At 39.9% G+C, this 15,974-nt stretch overlaps 2 protein-coding genes across 6 annotated transcripts in view; both read right to left on the reverse strand.

Annotated features, from left to right (window-relative positions):
- emid1 (EMI domain containing 1) overlaps positions 1 to 11,353 on the reverse strand; it is a 59,241-nt gene extending 47,888 nt beyond the window's left edge. For 2 of the 3 annotated variants that reach the window (XM_077562450.1, XM_077562449.1), the window contains exons 1-3: positions 10,826 to 11,351; positions 3,085 to 3,198; positions 2,258 to 2,361 (exon numbers count right to left, since the gene is read on the reverse strand). In XM_077562450.1, the coding sequence (XP_077418576.1) occupies positions 2,258 to 2,361; positions 3,085 to 3,198; positions 10,826 to 10,992 (385 nt within the window). In that variant the 5' untranslated portion in view covers positions 10,993 to 11,351. Of the gene's footprint in view, positions 1 to 2,257; positions 2,362 to 3,084; positions 3,199 to 10,825 lie in introns of all 3 variants that reach the window. The other variant, XM_077562451.1, reaches the window with a different exon arrangement.
- Positions 11,354 to 13,104: 1,751 nt separating this feature from the next.
- Positions 13,105 to 15,974, reverse strand: part of LOC144049258 (dynein axonemal heavy chain 10-like) — a 31,436-nt gene continuing 28,566 nt past the window's right edge. For 2 of the 3 annotated variants that reach the window (XM_077562013.1, XM_077562012.1), the window contains 7 exons: positions 15,762 to 15,933; positions 15,543 to 15,674; positions 15,244 to 15,455; positions 14,992 to 15,159; positions 14,745 to 14,925; positions 13,706 to 13,851; positions 13,105 to 13,621 (listed from right to left, as the gene is read on the reverse strand). In XM_077562013.1, coding sequence (XP_077418139.1) covers positions 13,475 to 13,621; positions 13,706 to 13,851; positions 14,745 to 14,925; positions 14,992 to 15,159; positions 15,244 to 15,455; positions 15,543 to 15,674; positions 15,762 to 15,933 — 1,158 coding nt within the window. In that variant the 3' untranslated portion in view covers positions 13,105 to 13,474. The remainder of the gene's footprint in view (positions 13,622 to 13,705; positions 13,852 to 14,744; positions 14,926 to 14,991; positions 15,160 to 15,243; positions 15,456 to 15,542; positions 15,675 to 15,761; positions 15,934 to 15,974) is intronic. The other variant, XM_077562010.1, reaches the window with a different exon arrangement.

A 15,974-nucleotide genomic window follows, 5' to 3' on the forward strand; every position in this document is an offset into this window, starting at 1 on the left:
TTTAGCGGTCCTGCTCACATGGCGGGGACAGAACAAAGCTGGATAGCGTCCGCGGTGCCAGAGAGTAAGGCCCCCGTGAATGGAAACTGTCACTTCCACTCAGCGCATCCTGTGATCTGAGCCACCCAAAACAGCGCTCAGTTAAGTGGCTAATCCTGGCATCCCTGTTGGCTCGACAGCCCCCTGCTGCCATGACAACCGGAGGGGAATCTCCTTTGGCAACAACTTCATTTGATAATTTCCTTTATCCTCTGCGTTTGTTAAGTAAAGTCTAGTCCGCTGGTGAACTTCGCATTATGGTGGGTGAAGTTGCATTGTGACTGTTGTGATCACGAAGAGCTCACTTGCAGGCTTGGTGGACAAACAGGCACTGCTTTCAGTACCACTAAAAAAGTGACTAGTGTAAATATTTATTGTGCTTTGTGTTACAAAAGCTGGACAATTTATGTTACCCCCAGACAAGTACGGGCCCAAATAGTCACTCCAACCTTCTCGCTAGACCAGTGGTGACCAAACTATGCCCCGGGGGCCATTTGTGGCCCGCCTTACATTTTTGGGCGGCCCGAGTCATATACTAAAAATAATTTTTGACATGGCCACAATGCTATGTTTTTTTTTTTTTTTAAGAGGGTGCATTAAACTTTTCTAGCTATGCAAGAGACAGTCCTCCAATAAATATGACCATATAGGTCGTTTTGAAAAAGTGCCAAATTACGACCAGGTGTTGCATGTTTTAATTTAGCGACCTCTATCGGCCATGTTGAATAGCGCAAAAATCCAAAAGCTGGACTTGAACCCGGCCCCTCTGGTCGGAAGACAAGTATTTATCTGACGGAGCTACTTGGTCTGTGATTATTTTGGTGTTGCTTACATGTTTTGTTCATGTTCACTACATGTTTTGTAAACCTCACTGTGCCTTTTACTAACCTCAACCATTAGTGTCCTATATAAAGATGTAATGTGTACTGTACAACGTCACTGAAAGCCTTTGCTAACCCCAACCATTAGTCTGTGACGGCGAATTGACATACATGTCAACACTAAAAAAGCCACTAAAATCATTATCGGCTGGTTAGCTCAGTATGATAAATGTTCGTCTTCCGATCAGACGGACCAGACGGTTTGAGACGAGCTTTTGGATTTTTGCGCTATTCAACATGGCCAATAGAGGTCGCTAAACTATAATACGTGACACTTGGTCGTATTTTGGTGCATGGTAAAACGATCAATATGGTCGTTATTGTTGGAGGACTTGTTGCTATGCAACGACACACATTAATTTACAGTTTAATTAGTAACTGAGTTATGGTGTTTCTGTAACAATATGGAGATTACGTTTCAGAGACAAAAATTGTTTCATCCACTTGCTGCTTAGTGTCAAGATCCGATTTGTGAAAATATCATTAATGATGAAAACAACATTAGTGGTTCTTAAGTGTGGTTAGTTGACTACAGATTGTTCTTGTTGTGGTTCAGAATGTTGAGTTGGGATTCAGCTGCTGCTTAGTGGAGAGATGGATCTATTATAGTGGCACACAGGTATCACCCCAAAACCTAAAAAATATATCCTTAACTACTTGCCTTGTGACACTTTAGCAGAAGCAGTTTAAAAAAAATACAATAACTACAATATATCAATGATGTTTAATTGCTTCATTGATTTCACCATGTTTATTAATAAGTAAGTTAAAGTTAAAAAAAAATAAAATAATTCAAAGTGGCTCTTGCATCTTTCTATTTTTTTAGTATGTGGCCCTCAGAAGACAAAATTTGGACACCCCTGACTAGACAGTCTGCATTGAGGCGCCCATGCCAGGGAAAGTCATCACATGTGTGGGTATGTGTGCGCATATCTCAAGCAGCTACTGTGGTCACAAAAAGAAAACAGGCACGCTAACATGGCCCTTTGAGACGATGATGACTATGCTCCACACCATTAAAACACACAATTTAACAAAGCAACAATGCAGCAGCACAATTAACTAATTTAACCAGATAAATTATCAATTGAGACAAGGCTCAAGTCAATAATTTTTACACTATTGTTATTTTTCATTAATAATATTAATATCAATACATTCTATTATCAGGACATTCAAACACACTTTAAACAGGTTAACAAAACATTTATGAGGACCCCAGTTCGATTTTATCACCTTATGTACAAAAACAATAATGCTATGTCATTAATTAAGCTGACTTCCTTTTCAAACCCATTTCCCCGGTTCAGGAACTCCGTCTTCCTGTCTGGACTTACCTTCTTCACAGGCAGTCCCGCTAAATCCTGGACAGCATTTCCACTCCAGTGAGGTCACGGTGCGGTACACCGTTTTATAGGAAGGTCTGACAACCGTCCTGTAGCTGGAAAACACAACATGTAAAAATCGTATTACATACTTCAGTTCATCACAGTAAAGCTTCGAATAATAAACTTTGATCTGGCTTTTGTTTTCACTGCAGGCCCATGATGGCTGCACCAACTACATACACAATAAATGCATAGAAATTTAACAAAATACAGGAACAGGGATGCGAAAAAGTTAACAAAGGGTTAAAGAGGAAGTCAACCCCCCAAAAAACATTCTTGACAATAATATGTTCTATGCAGCCCCACTAGTCTAAATACGGTATTTTGGTTAATATTGCGTTAGTGGACTATGAGTTAAGCAGCAAAATCCAGCAGTTTTTAACAATATAAGAAGGCAGCCATTTTGTCACTTGCTGTCAAGCGAAAATAACATCACAGTTGCTCAGGTCTCAGCTAACGACCAATCACAGCTCAGCTTCAGAAAACAGCTGCGCTGTGATTGGTCGTTGCCTGAGCAACTGTGATGTCATCTTCAGTCGACAGCAAGCGGCAAAATGGCTGCCCCCTGAGATGGATAAAAACGTCAGTTTTTTGCTGTATAACTCATATTCCACACATTTAATATTAATCAGAATGTAATGTTTAGACTACTGACATCACATATAACATATTACTGTCAAGAAATGTTTGAGGTTGACTTCCCCTTTTTTTTTTTTTTTTTTTTAAAAAGGGCTATCCAATACTTCATGCTCTTTCTTCTTGTTTCTTGTGCTCACCTGCCCCCTGTACATCCCTGTGGCCAGCGGCAGGTCTGGTAAACTCTCTGCACGACGGTCCCATTCTGCACCTGGCAACTCACTGTCTTTGTGACTGTATGAGGACACCAGTTTCTGAAGGGACACACGAAAAGAAATATGAAGGCAAGCGTGCAGAAAATGTGCTCTTGATACATGAAAACCCCATTTCAGGAAATAAATATTTCACGTAGCACATCTTTGGAGAACAGTAACAAGGACACTCTCACAGCATCATTCTTATGGCAGGAAATTAGCTCCACGGTCAGATTCACTATGCTGTTGTCTTGATTCAGTTCTCCCTCCCCCCAGTCCTTTTGAAACTCCTTTACGGTGTTTACACAGATTAATTCAGCCACGAGATATGCAGAAGTGCAGTGTAAGCCCTATTTACACTGTTGTGTCTGTTCATTTGCATTCAGCTCTGAGATAATGTCATTCTGAAGAACAGATGAGGTCCCATACTGAGATGGGAGTGTTTCCACACATGCCAATGCAAGGTCAGGAGTCCCCTCTGTGTGTACACAGAAGCTTCGTAAACCATTTCTGTCTGGGAGTGTAAAAAGAACAACCTGACATGACAATAAGATTATTCCGGGTCAATGTTTCACATCTGCTGGTAGGCTTCACAAAAAAATGTAAAAAAAAATAAAGCTTTGCAATCTCATCCCACAATTTTGAATTACACGTTGAAACATAAACACGAGGAGGCAGTTAAATGTGACATGTGTTCCCGTGATTTTATTAACAATGACGTGTACAAAGCCCCCCGATTATATTCACATGGTGATAGCTGGGGGACAAACATGGCAAACTATTACCATGGTGTGTTTACACAATCAATAACTGTGCCGCTCTGTAACTGTGAGCTCCATTTAGAAACCACAAAGGAAACTGCAGGCCACTTAGCGCAGAACTTTGTGTGTTCTGCTGCCAATGTGTTTGCAAGCGTGGGAGGGAGGCACCGCCGTCTGTTTGTCAATACTCATGACCATATGTTAGTGTGCGAGAGACTACAAGAAAGCGCCAAAGGCAGAGGATGCTAAACAGCTCCCATTAACAATCCCCACATGTGGTGGTGGCCGCACACATAGATCTGCGGATTGAAGAAAAGATGCACTTACTATAACTCTTTGTGTCTTTAGGCACTTGATTAGGTACACCTTGCTATTACCGTGCTGGACCTGTTTTCCATCCGAGCTGGAATTGGAAACAGTTTGAATAGATTTTACTCCATATTAACCGAATAGAATCCCAAAGTTGATGCTTTTAATGCTGCACACACACACACACACACACACGCCAGGAATCTTCTTTTCCAGAACCTAATGCTATTGGATGAAGATCTCATCATCTCAAGAAGGCAATTTGACTACAACTCAAAATCAAAGAACAGTTATTGTGGTAAGAAAGGGATAGACACCAACAAGCAATCTCAAGTCCACCTTCTTCTTGATCGTCTTCGATCGTTTACACTTCAAAATCCATCTGCCACATCATATATAACTTTGCATGTTCCTGTCATAACACTGCTTCCATCATGTTTGGCACATGATGTAGTATGTTTCTTTCCATCTCCATACTTTCCTCTTCCCATCACGTCATACATACTGACCTTGCTTTCTCCTGTCATTCACTGTCACTTTCTGTTTTTGAAGCTGTCTATCCCATACTTAAACAGAGCAAAGGTCTGCACCTTGTTTAAAATCTCATCTCCGATTCTAGATTTTTACAATACCTTATCCATAATATTTTTGACTTCTATTGATATTGTGAACAGTTTTTTTTATCATCAAGAGAAGGATTCTGTCAACCCTCACTTTAGTTGTCCTCTGTGGTATTCAGGGCATTTTGAAAACATACTTTTAATTATTATTTTTAAGCCAAATGTGGGCTTACATTGTTGGCACTGCACTTTATATTGGTTGCTCCAGTCAAACAATATCATCTCTAATTCAGAATCCTTGTTATTTCATGGTCATTTGTCTAATAAAGGTTCAGCCATTTTAAAGATGACATTTTCAGTTACAGTTGTGCTTGTAAGTATCTTATGAGTTTAACTGTATATGTATGAAAGTTAAACATTGCTTAATGACACAAAAATACTATGAACCGTCTCCAAAATTCACATACACATCTTTACTCATGTCGACTTCAACAGTTCAACCTCTGAAAATATTAAAACAGTTGCCACAGTTTTGGGGATTTAAATGGGCATGAAGCCTTTTCACACCATACAGTTGCGCTTATAAGTATACACACCATAGCGCAGTGGTTGTCAACTTTTTTTCTGTGGCGTACTCCCTAACCTCATTTCTAATTGAAAAAAAAATATACAAATTAAAACCGAGTGCTGTGCCATCATTGCCTGATTTATTAAACTTTGGAACTCTATTTGCATTTAAGTGGTCTCTTGAACTATTTGGAAATAAAAAGAGATAACTAATAAATAAATAAATATTTGTGCACATACAGATTATTATCAACATAAAGTGTCATATTTTGGTATCATAGTAAAGCTCTGTTCTCAAAAATAAATAAACTAAATTTTAAATAAAGTTTTCAAGTGACTGACAGGTGATTCTAGGTGGCATACTGATACTGAAATTGAATAGCTTACTGAATATAAAATTAATTTTATGAATTTACAGTGTTCTGAAATATTTACATGTACTTTTCAAATGTATTTTAAAACCTCACATAACCCCAGGGATACACGTACCCCCATTTGAGAACCACTGCCATAGCGTATGTAAACTTACAAGAACAACCGTGTACTTTAATTAGGGTTCCATTGTCCATTCACTAGCAAAAACACAGGAAAACATTGCTACAGGATGCATTAAACATCAAAACAAGAAAGTATAAGGAAACCTAATTTGAAAAGGATGTTCTTAAGTACAGCAATTTGGCTGCTGGTAACAAAATATCTACAGTATAAGATTACATCATGACATCACAATGCCTTAACATTAGGGAGACACATTTCTAATCATTAGTGGAAAACGTTAGATAGCGGAGGTGATCCAGCCAAGTTGAGCAGCATTGTGCAGGGGTGGTCTTTTCTCATCCATTTATCACCCACAAACAAGTGATAAAGATCAATTTCCCAGGCTCTGGGGGAGTGCATGGCGGTACACCTGGGAATTGCTTAAGATTGCCACTAGCGGGGGTGACTTTTATGGCCTCCTGCTCTTTATGCGTTGTACTTAAGGTAATTATCACAGAGCAAACACCAACTTTGGTGACTGTAATAAGAAAGAGCACTTGGCATTTTACAATTTCCGAATTAGATTACCTTAATGAGCATTGACGTATGACACAACAGAGAACTGCAACTTTCTCCTTGCATGGGAGCATACAAGGACACATTCTTTCTTTGTACCTGAAAGCTTAAAGATAATTGTCTGTCTTCATAGAGCCCAATTATCTTCAGTGGGATCAAAATGAATAAGGTTATTCAACAAGGTGGTCATTTATTTAGACGTCACATTTCAAAACGGTCAATAACCTCCCCTTACTGAATGGGTCCTAAGTGTGTATCATATCCCGAAAATACACATGGCACAATGACGATGCTGCAAGATAAATAAATCATCAACCATCTTTTGCGGCCAACAGTTTGAAAATGACATTCTAGTTAGTAATTCCTCCGCGTTGGCCCATCTGGTTGTCTTGCGGCTCACACAGCCTGCATCTTTCATGAGACTGTTTAGTACACTTTATAGTGAGGACTGGGAGAAGAGGAAAAGCTGGCAGACAAAGGCAAAGAGAGCAAAAAAAATGTTGCATGGGCAGATGCTGCTGGAAAATGTGTCAGTAACATTTAAGGGGATGGCAAGTGGCTTGACTACTGTGCAAAGGACTTGGACCACCATTAGAAGCATTTTTGCCAATGTTCTAATGATAAAATGTGGATGTGGTGTGCAAAAATAAAAATAAACCTACAAAGCAGAAGGAGGCTTTTGGGTATTTATAGGTTACAACCAAAACCTAAGGCAGCCTGTCTTTATATGTGTAAGTTTTGTCATAAGGCTCACACAAGAAGCGCCCCATGGGAACATAGTCAAAAGAGGTAAAGACAATTATTAGACTGGCCTAATCCCATAGGATTGGAGAGGCATAAGAGACAAATGTGCTGAGGAAATATTGCAAAGCCATTACTAAAGCGAGCATGTGTCACAATCTGCAGCTGCTTGATAAGCTAAAAAGACAAATTGGCTTGTAAAAGAAATTGGAGAAATGAAATGAGCAAAAGAAGAGAAGACACACAAGGGATGGTGGCTCTTTATGCCACAAGCTCAAAGCATGTGTGTGTGCAGATGTCAAACTGACAAGTCAAAACACCCTAAAGGTCATTGAAGGTCTCAGTGAAGCGTCTCCTCACAGCAGCCATAGAGAAACAAGGAAAACCCTCATATGTCTTTGTCTGTCTGGGCCTTTCAGGTGTGGACACCTGCTGCCTTTGAGTGCGTCACGGCTGTGTGCACCTTGAAGTGTTCGCAAGTGAGAAGGTGGACTCACCTGGAGTGCCATCATGTCTCCACGTCACATGTGGCTTGGGGAGAAAAAAAAAAACACTCATCGGCCAAAACAATGGGCACACTTGTTCACTCTAAGAAGATTCAAAAGCTGTGTATAGCATCAGTTGAAATAATGAAAGCTTAACTGGTGGTCTGAAGTTTTCTTTGCTCATACACAAACCTCTTACACCGTGAGCTAGAAAATAAAACAAACATGACGTCACCAGTCATACAATCAGACATGTTCACGTTACCTCCATACAGATAAAGTGTGATTGATTAATTAATAAACTCAAAATGTAATCCCAAACATACATCTATAGAAATATAAGCACAATTGTTTACCTTGTTGCCACTTTCAACCGGGCTAAGTATCTTTAAACTCTAGAATTTGTCATCTGCGAATTTGTTTTAGCTCTTCAAAATCTTCTCGCTAAAGTCGCTATTCATTCACAGCACTGTCAATCCGCCGTTATCTTTTCCGTACTCCTTCAAAATAAAACTTCCACCCAACAGGAAGTTAGAAAATAAGAGTTCCAAGATTGTAGAACATTTCACAAATGTCGCGTAAGCCTTGTCCTTTACAAGCTGTATCAGAAATTTGCCTTTACATAGATGACTGAAATGAATGTATGTTGTAGATGACCATAATTTGTTCCCTTCGTTAATGTTGCAGTGGTGTATGTAGCAGTGAAATGCAGCTGCTTCTGAATTTGGCTTCTTTAGCTGCAAGTGAAGGACGAAATATTAGAAACACGTGACAGTGCATTTTATCAGTATCACTACTGTAAACTACAACCATTATATATATATATATATATATATATATATATATATATATATATATATATATATATATAATGGAAGATTGCACTACCACAGCAACAGTCAATCCACAATATTAGTGAGGCTTATTGTGTATAATACATTTAATATTGCCAATTTGACTAAATTCCTCCCATTTGGATACACATCTGCAAATTATTTACGCTTTGTTACTTTTCCCAAGGCTGCCATTGTGTTTCCCCAAATGTTGCCTCTGTATTTTGTAACTCAATCAATTTGGAAGGTCTACCTAATATTGTAGTTGGACCTGTATTTGACCTGAATTTAAAAAAATAACTGCTCTTATATGTTGCTGCTTTCAAACACAAAATTGTATTGAAGCTTACCAAGTGAACTCCTTAGCCACCCCACTTTAAGCCACTGAGCCACTGGAATCCCAGTCGTCTCTCTTCCCATACTTAAAGAAAGTGGACGTGGTTAAGATGGATGAGGAATGAGGCAGGCCATAGGGCTCAGACTGCCTGTCAGACCATGACAAGTGCTCAAGGGGAAGATAAAGAAATGGACGAGGTGCCCCCCAAAAAAGGCACTACCCCCCCTTTCAGAGGACTGAGTTGTGTAGTTTTAAAGCAGGACGAGGGTGAATGAACGCTTTATCAGCTCCACTACAGAGTGACCGCACCAGTCGAGAAATTACTCAAGTAGTGTTAATCTCCTTTCATTTGAGTAATGCTGGGGTGAGAATGCATTCCTCCTTTCTCCCTCTGCTAATATGAGAATGTCTGAACTTCATTGTGCAGATTCTCTCTCTGGGAGACAATAGACTCAGCAGGCTAAAACATAATTTAACACAATTCAAAAGAGCTACATTTAAAGAAAAAAAATGCTGTATTGACAAAATAAGGTCAATGTTCAGTTTTGGTTTTGCATCATCAAAAAAGTGCATGTTAATAATAAATATATTTTTTACATTTATTGTGATTGTAGTTTCAAGCTGTGCTATCGAATTGGACTAGGAGCTTTCTGATATTTAAAAAAAAAAATCCCCTTTTATAAACCTTCAAAAGATGAGCTTCCTAAAACGTCACTGTGTGACTGTTTACACATGATAAACTTTTCTAGATCTTTCATCGGCTCGCTCGATCCCCTGACTCCTTAAACCCCCCGACCCTTGTGGACGCCGCAGCAGCTCCTGTCCTGCAAATGTTATCTACCACTTACAGACCCACTGTAAACTTCTCAACTTTCAGGGAAGAAAGTGAGTCCAGATGCAATGAAGTCCCAGATGCTTGTGTTTAGTAAATATGTCCACAGACCTGAGGCCATGAGTGACAAGGGAGCCAAGCAGCGAGGTTGGCCAATGCAGCATGGGATGCGAGCCATGAAAGCCACCTGGACGTGCCCAGCAGTGTGCCTTCTTGTTATTCAGAGTTGAAGACCCCCCAAGGGCTATTAAGCATCTGACTACACACACATTTTTAGGTTCATCTTCTCAGCTTTTATAGATTTCCCAAAATTAAGTGCAGATCGATATTGATCAAGCCCTTCAAATTAATCGGTATAGCCAAGAAATGCAGCTCTTGGTTTCAAAACAGTTGGTGACCCTTGATCACAAGTCACAACCTCACATGTTCTCTCTAACATTGTGAGTGTGTGTAAGGTTATGTCTTTGAAGACCAAACCTCAGAACTGAGGCAGATGTGCTAAACACTCATCACCCAAAAAAGGTTCGACCATACAGATGAATTCATGATAAAAGTGGATATTGTATATTATTACAACAAAAAAGATAAGAATACCTTCTTCATAATGAATAAATAAATTATAGTTTTTGTATAACTATATAAGCAGCACAATAAAATTGACCTGTAGGTATGGGAATAGCTGCAGTATCATGAATTCACATTAAACTATAAGTAGCACTTTGCAAAAGTAATTTGAAACATTATGTAAGCAGTCTCATTGAAGCAAGATTCCCCACTGCATAAATACATAATAACGCAAGACTCGAATGCATTTCCAAACAAGATTTTGAATCTAAAAAGTGGTGACAGGGCAAGCATCCCTTTAAAATGGAATTTCATTTTTCGTCAGGAGAGATTTAAACAGTAAGCTAAATTTAAACACTGGAGAATAAAAGACAACTTTCGAAGACGTTGCATATTGTGTGCCTAGGAGATGGGACGTGCTCTCAAGAGGGTGGGTCAACTTCAGGATGAGAGCACTCGGTACACATGGACAGTCACAGGAAAAGGGAAACCAAATGTCAAGAATACAATGAGACCCGTTAGATGGATGGAGAGGAAAGCAGCACGCATCGACACACAATATGAGTGCATGTTTTAAAAATAGCATCTCCGTGCGCACAAAAAGAGCAGTTAAACAAACCAAGTGAAGTAAAGATGCATGCTTACCTTTTCTGATAGATGGAGGTATGAGAGGCTGCAGCTTGCTCTCTGGTTTTGTAAAGTCCAGTCTTCCAGGTGCCGTCAGCGGGCGTGCACAGCCAGAGGACCAGCACTGTCCAAAGCAAACTTTTCCTGCAACGCGCGAACACGTTCTCCCTTTGGCAAAGTCCCATTGCCGTGGCATCAAATGCAAAAGAGCAGCCACGAACGGTTTAATGAGCCGCACTTCCCCCGATAGAGAGAGCCAGCTCGGGAAAATGGGGAGAAAGTTAAGGGAGTGATGTGTCAAGAAGAGGCAGTTAAAAAAAACACGCGCATCCCATCCAGTAAATTATTATTTTGGTGTGCGCAGAAGCTTTAAAAGCTTTGTGGCATGATGATTTAATCACCCAAAACGGACATGATGAAGTAGACCTGCGTGCGTTAATTGTTCTCCTCAGTGTGACTGCGCACATGGAGCTGGAACAACGGCGGGCATGAAAGCACTTTTTATACGCTCCTCTGGTCTCTTTGAAGCACAGCCTACTTAGTCTTTATACCCTGCCCCGTTTCTATGTCTCTCGCTCAAAGAACAATGCATGTTCAAGTCAAGAGCAGTTGAGACTCACCGGCCACTTCATGAGGTACATTTTATGAGATCCAATACAAGTGTAATTTGTACATGCATTTACAAATTAATTAATGCTCAGTTGAGGCTGACCATATTTGATATTGTGGCTCAGTGGTTGACTCAACTTGACTGTAGATATTGCAAAAAAAAAAAAAAAAAAGTTACCACCGAGCTTTATTGAGCCAAGCACATATTTTATCTTTGAAGAATCCCACTTAGTCCGACCAAACAAAAAATGTACCAATTAAGTAAAATCCCACAGCACACTGGATGATCTCGCACATCTATAGTGAGGTGGTGGGGAATCACTTTTATTTATGACAGTGTACTAGTGTTTGTCAATTCACCTACTTTTTTGTTCAACCCCAAACTGAAGAAAATATTTTGTGCAACCCCAAACTATAAATAGTATGCATCATTTATCTATAAAAATGTTGTAATTACTCATCTGCACAGGAGCTAATACCCCTTGTGCACTCTCTGAAAATAAGGGCACCACTGCCACCTACTGTACTGGATGTGCAATTGCAATTAATTCGAGTAAGGCACACACAAAAAAAACCCACTTTGCCTGGAGTCACAGGGTTACACCCCCCTCCCCCAGGGTCTACTATTGTGAACAAAAAGTGAGCATTATAATCATGTATAATTTAAACTTTTGATCCTGCTCTTACTCATTAGATTGTGTTGGTGTACCTAATCTTGCCCCTCACTATTCAAACTCAACATGGTTTTAAGTACTGCAGTTCAATTATGCTCATTCAGCACCATCACGGCATGTATATTTAGCGTCAGCCTGGTAAAGTCATCAGTGCCCATGCAGACAGAGAGAAAGTTGGAAGAAGGCATGTGGGACATGTAGGGTTACAAATCAAGCAGCCACTAACCACAGAGCTGTGCTTCTGATCCAAACTAAACACCTGGTGCCTGAAACTCAGGACCACGACCCAAGATGCAAATATGTGGTTTGGGCAACTTTACTTCTCAGGTGTCGCCAAACAGTTAGTTATACATGCTGAAGCTGCATTGACTATTCCTGATTCGTACGATCAAGTTATTGATAAAGAGATAAATAATTGGTGCTGTTAAATGTTTAGACACACGGAATGGGAGAGGGGCAGATGAGGCATTCAGTGAGCACACCTGCCCTCACACACAACAGGAAGTCGGTTAGGCTGATGGGTGAATAGAGGTCTGCATAACATTTATTTAATTATTTCTTAAATTTCATTGCAACCCGGGAATCTTATGAGACCAATCCAAGCAGTGGTGTAAAGCAATAGGTAGAGCAGTTTAACGTAAATTCCTCCAGTCACAAGCATGTGAAAATAATTTTGGCCTCTGTGGAGGGAGATGGGATTGAGAGGATTATTTTTCCTATCTGTCTTGAGTAGTTCCTCTCCTGCTTTCTTAATTTCGTACTGTGCAAACACACAATCAATTGCTACTGTGGGTGTGCAGGGATGAAAGAGCTGCCTTCACTTGTGGATTCATGAGAAAATATAAATTTTCTTTTTTTTTTATAACTGAATTTTGGTTATGCATAAAGTTACCCCCCCCCCCACCAAAAAAAAAAATCCTGATTGTGTCTGTGTAATGTCATCATGGGAACAAAGATATGAGAAAACATATTTTGTTTACTTTAAAATCAGACGTAATTATGTTGGTTGCGTATACAATAGACTTTTTTACTGATGAAAATAAAAATCAAGTGTGGATCAAATGACAACTGCTTTCCAACAATTAACATTCAAAATTGCAATTGCAAGCAATATAGATAAAAGGCTTGGATTAAATAAACTACATTTGGTTTAAGTGATACTGAACCATATACATGTCAAATAAACCAATATAGGAGCAGTTGTTATTGGAGTCTGTAGTTCAGTAGTTCCCTCTTGGCTCCTGCATCTAAGTGAGGAGCTGCCATCTAGTGAGCAAAGGATGAAATGTACAGTAGCATTAACGTTCTGATGCAATGAACTCAAAAGCTCATAAAAGCAATCATTTATCATTGGCTGTGTGTCACTAACCACCGAAAGCTGTCTTTAGTCAGTATTGAGGGATAAACAGACACCTTGAAGCACCCAATGGGAGAGATGCTCCGTGGTGAACAGATCAGCCTCAAAAACCAAACCCACACCCATTGCATTCCTCCGTAACGATGTAGTGTACACCGGGGTCCGCAATGTTTTCTGTGGAACACAATACATAGAAAACCAAAACAGTTGGTGATAAAGATAAAATAGTTGACACACAACATTGATTGTGGTCCACACCTGTAACCTGAGGCGGCGGGTCTCAATGGGGATGACTCTGAGAATGGGCAGCTGAACCTCCAGAACTTTTGGTTTACTCTTCACCAGGCAGCCCTCCTCCATGTCCCAATCTCCTCCCTCCAGGTACAAACCAGACACAAAACAGCCTGCAAGAAATGACTCATATGAACCAGCCACCATAGTGGCACTCTTGTCCAGGGGTGTATAAACTTTCTCTTCCAAGTTCCATTACAGAAGAATCAAAAGATATAAGGGCCACTTTGACATTCTTCATCTTTAATTTATTTAACAAGATAAAAACAATCAATCGGTGCAATTAAGCATACCGTCGTTGCTTATGAAAAACACTTCTCTTTTTTTTTTTTTTTTACGTTTTTGTGATGTCTGCATGCAGTTTCATCCCAAAAACTTAAAAATAAAAAAATAAAAGTGTTTTTCACATAGCAGCAACAATATGCTGTGTAATTCTATATAAATAAAATCTTTATTTAAATTAAATAAAGCACATTTCATACTTTTATACGTACAAAGTGCTTCACAGAAGAAACTATAGTTATACAATTAATGAATGTTGTATTATATATTGTATACAGTATTTTTCAAAAGAAAGAAACAGCTAGGTGATGAAGCAAAAAATCACAGATTTTTCATAATTTTGGGCTAGTAGCCTGTTATCTCACTTGAATAGATACACACCTGCACTGAGCAGCTGCAGAGGTTCATGTGTGATGACTTGTTTTTTATTATTATTCTTTTTTTTATTGAAGTGGTATAAATGAAAATGTTTCTACTGTACTTTAGTTATGAATAGAAAAGCTCTACAATATGTAAAACCAATATATAATTATTATTATTATTATTAGTAGCAGTAGTAGAAGAAGAAGTCAGGAGTGACACAACCAATGTAAGGACTTATGTATCATACTGTATACGATAGGGCTGCGTTTGTTATTACTTTTAGTCAATTTCACAGGCAGCTGAATAATGGACAAGGGTCCAACAATGGCCCATAGTTGGATACCAGTGCTCTCTATATTACCCTGTTCAGGTTTGTCCATGATTTCGTCCTCTTCACGGTAGCGGGTCACCTCAGTGTAAAGTGTGGAAAGATCCAGAGGCCAACCATTTCTTCTGCATGCAGCTTGAACGAGGGCAGTCAGGTAGGATTCTGGGATTTGGAGTCCTGATAACCACATGACCTTTGGCTCTGCTGAATCCACCTTTTGATGAACACAATTTTAATGAAGTCTGTGAAAATACATTATGTCATGTATGACATCTCTCACCCATGATTTATACTGCTCAAATCTCCTCTTGAAATGAATCATCCAGTTGCCCAGGGATTTGAGTGTGTCAGGTGCCAAACTCTTCCAAATAGCAGGGATCTGACCATTGAAAAGCGCCCGTGCCACTTCATCCAGCTCACTGCTCATGCCGACCTCCCCAGCCAAGGCCTACACACACACACACACACCAGAAAACCAACACAAGTCTGTGAAAGATAGAAAAAGACAGAACAGTGTGTCCCCGCCTCTCACCCTCTGCAGCTCAGCCAGAGACCGCTTCATGCGGACGATGAGCTTGTTGAAGCGCTCCAGTTCTTGAAGGAGCACCACTGATGTCGGGGAGATATCAGTGCCAAACTTCTTGCGGATAACATCCAGGTCAAATATTGCGGGCAACTTGTTCTGAATGTCCTGGGCCACCTGAGTGATGTAGTCATCCCTGCTGATGCTTCCACCAGACTCACCTGAAGCAGAGGTGAGCGGTTGTTATGTGACAAAGTGCCACATATAACAACAATTGAGGCAAATGGAAGATAACTGCTCCATCACACCTGTCTGTGGTTGCAGGTCTATTAGATGCAACCACATGTCTTTAGCTGCTTGTGTGTAGTATCCTATCTCTGCATTGGAATGAAGACCCATCACCTCGGGGGTGTTTGCCAATGGCAGAGACTCAATCTCGTCTGTAACCAGCCGGTGAAAAGTCATGACTGTTGACGGCTGAACTATTTAAATTAAGGTAATGTAGATCAATGCGAATAATAACTGACCAATATATACTGTCTTGGGTCCATTTGCCGGAACCTTGTAGTCTACCTCGTTGTTTTTGAAGAAGTGAAACCGGCAAAAGTCGTAAAAGAGGAAATCTCCAAAGTACTCATCCATGTAGACATTTAGGATCCTGCGGTCAAAACTATCGATGACTCGTCCACCATACATCACCTGTGAAATGTGTGCATTTGAATTCACAGCAGATTTTTATT

This window comes from Vanacampus margaritifer, chromosome 3 (assembly GCF_051991255.1).
Source record: "Vanacampus margaritifer isolate UIUO_Vmar chromosome 3, RoL_Vmar_1.0, whole genome shotgun sequence".
Lineage (NCBI taxonomy): Eukaryota > Metazoa > Chordata > Actinopteri > Syngnathiformes > Syngnathidae > Vanacampus > Vanacampus margaritifer.